The following is a 7,961-nucleotide window of genomic DNA, read 5'->3' as shown; positions in this document are numbered from 1 at the left end:
GACATTCTTTTACTGATCCGGCCCACCTGAGAACAGAAAGTCTGGATCCGGCCCCAGAGCCAAACTGAGTTTGACATGCCTGCTGTATATTATTCCAGACACTTGGTTGTGGCGCTCCATGTATACTTTCTCAGCCAGCATCTTCCACCCTGCAGGTATGTGCTGGATTGTTTCCTCTTTGCACAACCTACACCTTGGGTCTTGTCTGGTGTGGTAGATCTGAGCCTCTATCGCTCTGGTGTTCAGGGCTTGTTCCTGTGCTACCAGGATCAGAGCTTCTGTCCTGCAGGCCAGCCCTCTCTAGCCATTGGTAGGACTTCTTGATATCAGCCACTTCAGTTATTGTCCGGTGGTACATCCCATGGAGGGGCTTGACCTCCCATGAGACTCTGTGCTCCAGCATCACATCCTCTGCTTTCCATTGTCTGAGACATTCACTGAGCACACTGTCAGTTGGGGCCTTGAGTTTGACATATTCATGCATCTTGGATGTTTCTTGCTGGATAGTGGCTTCCACGCTCACTAGTTCTCGGCCTCCTTCCTTGTGGCTAGCAAACAGTCTCAGGGTGCTGGATTTGGGATGCAACCCTCCATGTATGTTGGGGAGCTTTCATGTCTTAACATCCGTGGTCTGTATCTCTTCCTTTGTCCATCTTATTATTCCTGTAGGGTATCTAATGACTGGCAGTGCATAACTGTTTATTGCTCGGGTCTTGTTCTTGCCATTGAGCTGTCTTCTCAGGACTCTCGTTGGAGGTATTTGGCTGTTGCAGCTTTTTTTGTTGTCTGTTCCAGGTTGCCATTTGCCTGTGGGATTCCAAGGTACTTGTAACGGTCCTCAATGTCTGCTATTGTTCCTTCTGGGAGTGAGACCCTTCTGTGCGGACTACCTTGCTTCTCTTTGTCACAATCCAACTGCATTTCTCAAGCCCGAATGACATCCCGATGTCAGTCCTGTAGATCCTGGTGGATCAGGGAGTCAATGTCGCGCTCGCTCTTAGCGTATAGCTTGATGCCATCCATGTAGAGGAGGTGACTGATTGTGGCCCCATTTCTGAGTTGGTATCCATAGCCAGTCTTATTGATTTTGTGGCTGAGGGGGTTCAGACCTATGCAGAACAGAAGTGGGGACAGAGCATCACCTTGGTATATGCAACATTTGATGGAGACTTGTGCAATTGGTTTACCATTGGTTTCAAGGGTGGTTTTCCACAACTTTATTGAGTTTCCTATGACGTATTTTCCTGTATTTTGGTTGTAATGATGCCAGACATGAGCTTCCATGTTGTGGAGAGACAGGTTATTGGCCAGTAGTTGGATGGGACTGCACCCTTTGAGGGATCCTTCTGGATCAGGATCGTTTGCCCTTCCATTAGCCATTCAGGGTGAGTCCCATCTCTTAGTATCTGGTTAATTTGTGCTGCCAGGCACTCGTGGAGTCTTTCTTGGATGTCTGCAACTGTGATGGTTACTGGGTTCTGTTCAGGGAGGTTGCTATTTGTTGCTATATATACTGCTTACAAAAATTAAAGGAGCACTTTAAAGAAACACATTAGATCCATCAGATCTCAATATGAAGTTGGATATCTATACAAATAACGACAGGGCAGTGTCTTAGGAACAAAAAGATGTCAAGTCTTTTAATGTAAATAAAAGTGTTCAGCCTACAGAGGCGCAATTGTGTAGACACCCTAAAATCAGAGTGAATTGAAGATGTGGCAGGCTAGTCCATTTTTTACAAAACCTAATTTCAGCAACTCAAAATGCTTTTCAGTATCTTGTGTGGCCCCCACCAGCTTGTATGCATGCTTGACAACGTGGCGGCATGCTCCTAATGAGACGACGGATGGTGTCTTGTGGCATTTCCTCCCAGATCTGTGTGAGGGCATCCCTGAGCTGTTGTACAGTCTGAGGAGCAACCTGGCGGCGCCTAATGGACCCAAACATAATGTCCCAGAGATGTTCTATTGGGTTTAAGTCAGGGGATGGTGAAGGCCATTCAATTGTTTCAATTCCTTCATCCTCCAGGTACTGCCTGCATACTCTTGACACGTGAGGCCGGGCATTGTCGTGCATTAGGAGGAAACCAGGACCTACTGCACCAGCGTAGGGTCTGACAATGGGTTCAAGGATTTCATCTGGATACCTTATGGCAGTCAGAGCACCATTTCCTAGGCAGTAGAGGTCTGTGCGTCCCTCCATGGATATGCCTCCCCAGACCATCACTGACCCACCACCAAACCTGTCATGTTGAACCACGTTGCAGGCAGCATAACGTTCTCCTTGTCTTCTCCAGACTCTTTCACGTCTATCACAGGTGCTCAGGGTGAACCTGCTCTCGTCTGTGAAAAGTACAGGGCGCCAGTGGTGGACTTGCCAATTCTGGTGTTCTTGAGCAAATGCCAGTGGAGCTCCACGGTGCTGGGCAGTGAGCACAGGGCCCACTACAGGACGTGGGGCCCTCAGGCCACCTTCATGAAGTCTGTTCCTGATTGTTTGGGTAGAGACATTCACACCAGTGGCCCTCTGGAGGTCATTCTGTAGGGCACGAGCAGTGCTCAGCCTGTTCCTCCTTGCACAAAGGAGCAGGTATGGGTCCTGCTGAGGGGTTGAGGACCTTCTACGACCCTGTCCAGCTCTCCCAGAATAACCAGCAGTCTCCTGAAATCTCCTCCATGTTCTGGAGATGGTGCTGGGAGACACATTAAACCTTCTTGCTGCAGCACGTGTGTATGTGCCATCCTGGAGAAGTTGGACAACCTGGTCAACTTCTGTAGGGTTAAGGAATCTCCTCATACTGCCAGTAAATTCAAATTCAAATTCAAATTAATTTTATTTATATAGCACCTTTCCAGATAAAAAACAGCTCAAAGTGCTGTACATAAAACAAATAAAAATACAAGAAAAACTATACCCCACACATGCAATAATATAATAAGATAAGCCCCTCATAATTATAAAAACAGAAACAAACAGATAAAATAGAAAAGCAAGCAGATCACAAAGGAATAACCTGAAGGCGCTGTCCACCCTGTCCTCCTATTGGCTGGAGTGTCAGCATCTAGGCAACATGAGGACGTCCCGCTCATCCCCCGCACCCTCCAGCCCAAAGCTCCCAGCCCCCCGGCCCAGTGCACCCAACTGGACACACAAAGCTAGGGAGCTCAGGGGACACGGAACAAGGAAGGCCAGAGGACAAGCAGGACCATCCCCATGAGCCCGAACACACACCCCAGCCAAGAGTGAGGAGACGCTCGTATACAAGTATAAAGTGTAAAATAAATGATAAAATAGACAAAATATAAAACAGATAAAGTATAAAAGTATAAAAACAACTATAATGTAGTGTTATAAAATATAATATGTTAATACATAAAAAGTAAAACCTTTAGTAAATAGCATAAAACAAATAAATACATAATAAGATACAATAAAATATACACATAAAATCCTAAATCCCAAATACAATCTACATAAAAGCTGAATTAAATAAATGTGTCTTCAGTTTCTTTTTAAAAACCTCAACAGTGGATGATGCCAGTAGAGATAATTATCAAGCCAAAATCAGCACGAGTGGAAAACCAGCCAAAAAAGATCAAGAGGAGAAACTTGAAATGACCTCCACATGTAACACCAGTCCTGTTTGGAGGGTTTTCTAATTGTTGCCACTGAAGTGCACCTGTTGTTAATTCCATGAACACCAATACAGCTGAAATTGATTAACGAGGCCCTCAGCTACTTAACCAACCAGAAGATTATCAGACAGGTTTAATTCAATTCATGCCAGGCCAAATAAAAAACTGTTCCTTTAATTTAAAAAAAGGCTTTCAGTTTGGCTGCTCCTACATCCTGGAATCAGCTACAGACTGAAATTGGGCTTGAAAATAAGATATCACTTCACATGTACAAGAGGCTTTTAGATATTTTAGAGAGTCCGTCTTCATTGTGTAAATGTTTTATGTGAAGTTATTATTTTTTTGTTTTTTACTTTCTTTACTTACTTTATTACTTTTAATGTGTAATCTCGTTTGTCTGCCCTGTAATATTTGTTAAATGTTTTGCTGCCTCTTGGCCAGGACACTCTTGCAAAAGAGATTTGTAATCTCAATGAGTTTTCTCCTGGTTAAATAAAGGTGAAATAAATAAATTAAAAAAAATTTGTGAGCAGTATATATATATATTCTAAACCAATGGAGACTGGTCCTTATTTTCCTTTTATTCAACTTCTTTTATTATTCACAGTTAAACAGAACATTTTTAGGAAGTTGCTTTAACAATTATGAAAAAAAAATATTGCAGCTCTTAACTAGAGCGAAATGTTAATTATAAACAAGTAAAAATAGGTTGCTGCATTCAAGTGCTGGTATTTTCTAGGATTTATTCATACTGACCTCAACTAACACAAACACACTTGTTGCTCCATGTGCTTCTGCAGCTGTTAATCTGGTGCGTGAACGTTCTCAAGTTTTTCCTTTGAGTCTTGGAGACTTACTCTCTTGTTCTATTAATGAAAATCCCCTGTCTGTCTGTCTCTCTGTCTGTCTCTCTGTCTGTCTGTCTGTCTGTCTGTCTGTCCGTCTTAAATTGAATGCAATACGCTTCCATTAAAAAATGTAATAAATAACAAAAAAAATTGAAAAACAGACTGTGAGCCACAAAGCTAACCACACCCACAACGTGTGCGTCCAGTAGAAAATCAAGATTTTTTTATGTTAAAATGCATTTGTAGGTCATTGTTTACATTAAGGCATAAGACGTTTGCTGTCAGTTTAAATGTTTATTAGGAGAGTTTTTGTTCCTAAAAGTCTGTGAATATCTTGCAAACATTAATTGACATTGTTCAACATTAGTCTAATGCTCCAACTGCTGCCATATTCTGCTGCGCTTCATGGCAGTAAAATGTTGTGATCCGTTCATGATCCCAGATTTCTAAAAGGACATTAATTTAAAATAACAAACTTGACATACACAGCGCTGATCAAAACAATAACAAAACAATGAAAATCCCATCCTGATCGGGAGACGACATCTGGTTTTGATCGAGTAGAAACCATGTGATCAGATCTGATTTATGACATCCCCAGTGTTAAACGAGAAGACTTACATTTCATTTGCTGGAAAACTTGGATAGGGTTTTTATAAGAACATTTAGAATACAGTTTATATAATACAATATATAACATTTTCCCTCTATTTTCAACTTTATCTTGAAAACCAAAGTAAATTCATCCATACTTTTTGCACATTCCTTTTAATATTTTTACGAGTTCTCTATTTAGCTTTATTTCTCAAAAACAATGCGTAAAATTTACAAGTCTCACAGGATACCAAAAGATTTCTTGTCTTTCCTCAAAACTGGCTCCCAGGTTGTGAAACCTATTTGGTAAAAACATGTTAATCTGCTAGTAATCTGGCAATCAGATGTTGTTGATAACGACATCTTAAAACCCCAAACCAGACTTAAAAACTAATCAGTATTCGCTGGGAGCCTCAGGGAGTCTGTACCAATGGAACCTAAACTTTATCCAATTTATGCTTGTCTTACCAGGTAAACATAATACTTTGTTAATGGGCAACTGGGCCAAGTCGGAATCAGGACATGACCCGCAGTAATCCCAGTCAGAAGCACCAGATTAAATCTACAGCAGTTTCTGCATCTCTGCAGGGGCTGAGCCCCAAAATGGGCTGTGACCTCGGTTAACTGTCTGCCACTGTAGAAGTTCAAATCTGGCCCTCTGTCTGTGGAATTGACTTAAATGAAGAACTTCTTTAGCCCTTTGAGGAGGAGGACACCCCCCCACACACACCACCTGTAAAACTTTATTTATTATAGATATGTTTTTAATTGGATGGACTTTATTGGAAATAGACTGGATCTGTGATCAATGTTAAAACACTGGATTAGATCATGTTAAATTACATCTACTAGATCAAGTCTGCAACCTTCATCTCTGGAGCCGCAGCTTCCAGACCTTTCTATACAGTCATTACCAAGTGGTGACGAATTAGGGAAGAATCAGGAGACTGTTCTTGATTGTGGTGGAGATGAGGTGCAGGGAGAGCATTTGGTCCAAAGGTCTTTTTTCTGCATGGAAGGAACTTCCTGGTGGTTCCGGGTTTTTTTCTTTTAGATTGTGTTTAGATTTCACACTTTTACAAGTGTTTTTTTTTTACTTGTAGGTGGAACAATTGGTAAATCTAAAAGAGCTTTAAGCTCATCTTTGTCTTGACTAGTTGCTGTTTTTTTTTTTAATTGTTGAGATGGGTGGAGCAAACTCTGCTCAATGTGCCCCTCCCACTCTAAGCTTCATCATTGCATGTTTAACACCGTTTGTATACTGTATGTATATCGTCAACCACTGTTCTTTCTGACATTTGTAGCTGGATCTCCTCCCTCCACCTTCACCTTACCCAAAGCCAGCACGCTTGGCTCCTCCATGCCCACCAACTCCTTCTATCCTGGTAAACATGCTGTATTATTACCCCCCCCACCCCCAGTCTCACATGCCCACAAAGAAGAATTCCACATGTTAAAATGAAATAAATGATATGACGAATGAAAAACAAGTTCTGAAAACAGCTTTGACATTTCTGTAATGAGATAACGATTGACCTTAAGAGCTGTTTCCCTTCAGTCGATATTTAACGGTTTAATGGTATTTCTAACGATATTTAATGTTATTGTTTCAAATCCTTAGTAGAGAGGAGTTCATGTTCCTTCATTCATAAAGTGCCTTCAGATGACTGCAGTCAAACAAGATGCCATACATTAAAACTCAAAAACATTAAAACAACAACGTGAGCTGTACCCTGGGATTGGTAAATGGTGTGCAGCTAAAGGCCTCATTCACCCACACACATTCACACACTGAAGGCAGCTCTGTTACCAACCTGCACCCATCGGGAGCACTGTGGCCTTCATTGTCTTGCCCAAGGACACTTCAGCAAATGGGAGGGCAAGGTGGGAATCGTACGTACCATCTTCTGATCAGAAGTCCACGTCCGGATCCAAATTCATTCTCTACCCCTTTTGACCTCCCCCTTCCACTAATGGTGTCTTCAAACTCAGATGTTACCACCACTCCATGATGTCATCAATAGTCGCCAATCATCTACGTTAGCGCGTAGCTGTCAGCGCTCCGAAAATACATTACAAGATACTAGTCATGCTGAAAGAAAAACTCATTACTTACATTTAAATATAACCTTATGTCCATCAGAGCACGCCCACGTGAAGAACTGTGATTCTACAGTACTACAGTACAGTTTCTACGTACGGTTTGCCCTCCTGGTGGTGGGATACCCTCTATAGCTCCCCTTAAAAAAACAAGTTAGAACAGCAGCTCTTGAAATGCCCCAAAACCAACAGGGAGGAGTTGGAGGGTAGAAATGAATTTGGATCCAGCTGATCTAAGTGTGCTCCACAGCTGCCCCAAAATTACTGAAGCCAATAGTGAAATGATCATTTTAAAATATGATAGTATTTTTTGTGACTCTTCTTTTCTTCCTCTCTCCTCTTCCAACTTCTGCACGTCGGCGCTGGAGCAGATCCCTTTGTGCCTACAGCAGTTCTCGGTGAGACACACTTTCTTTCTTATTGCTGTTCATGTCAGCCAACAGGAAATCGCAGCTACATGCAGTCTCTGATCCAGATGTCTAAGTTCTTGTTAGTTAAGGAAAGGTAGTTCTTCACCTTCACTCATGCCTGCTGCTTCTCCTGCCCCCCACCCCCTCCCACGCTGAGGCTAGCTTAACTGCATCCCATCCTCATTGCACGCCACTCATTTGTTTGACCTTTCACGTGCATGGCTGGAGACGTGAACTGGATGTGTGTGGGGGTGATGGGGGAGGGGGACAGATAGGGGGGGTCTCCTACATGAAGACATGTCAGCTGGAACGCAACAGATGGGAAAACACTCGTTTTCTCTGAGGTTACGAACTTCCCATTCAAGTCTGGTATA

At 42.4% G+C, this 7,961-nt stretch overlaps 1 protein-coding gene across 1 annotated transcript in view; it reads left to right on the top strand.

The window, feature by feature from the left end:
• Positions 1-6,381: 6,381 nt before the first annotated feature.
• The window catches only part of LOC112139398 (receptor-type tyrosine-protein phosphatase mu), a gene marked incomplete at its 5' end in the record, with an annotated part of 51,603 nt that continues 50,023 nt past the window's right edge, over positions 6,382-7,961 (top strand). The window contains 2 exon segments of the mRNA XM_024262182.1: positions 6,382-6,462; positions 7,549-7,575. Of these exon segments, the coding sequence (XP_024117950.1) occupies positions 6,382-6,462; positions 7,549-7,575 (108 nt within the window).

The sequence above is a fragment of the Oryzias melastigma genome, linkage group LG17 (genome assembly GCF_002922805.2).
Source record: "Oryzias melastigma strain HK-1 linkage group LG17, ASM292280v2, whole genome shotgun sequence".
Lineage (NCBI taxonomy): Eukaryota > Metazoa > Chordata > Actinopteri > Beloniformes > Adrianichthyidae > Oryzias > Oryzias melastigma.
Note: the sequence above shows the minus strand (reverse complement) of the source record. Positions and strands in the feature narration are given on the sequence as shown.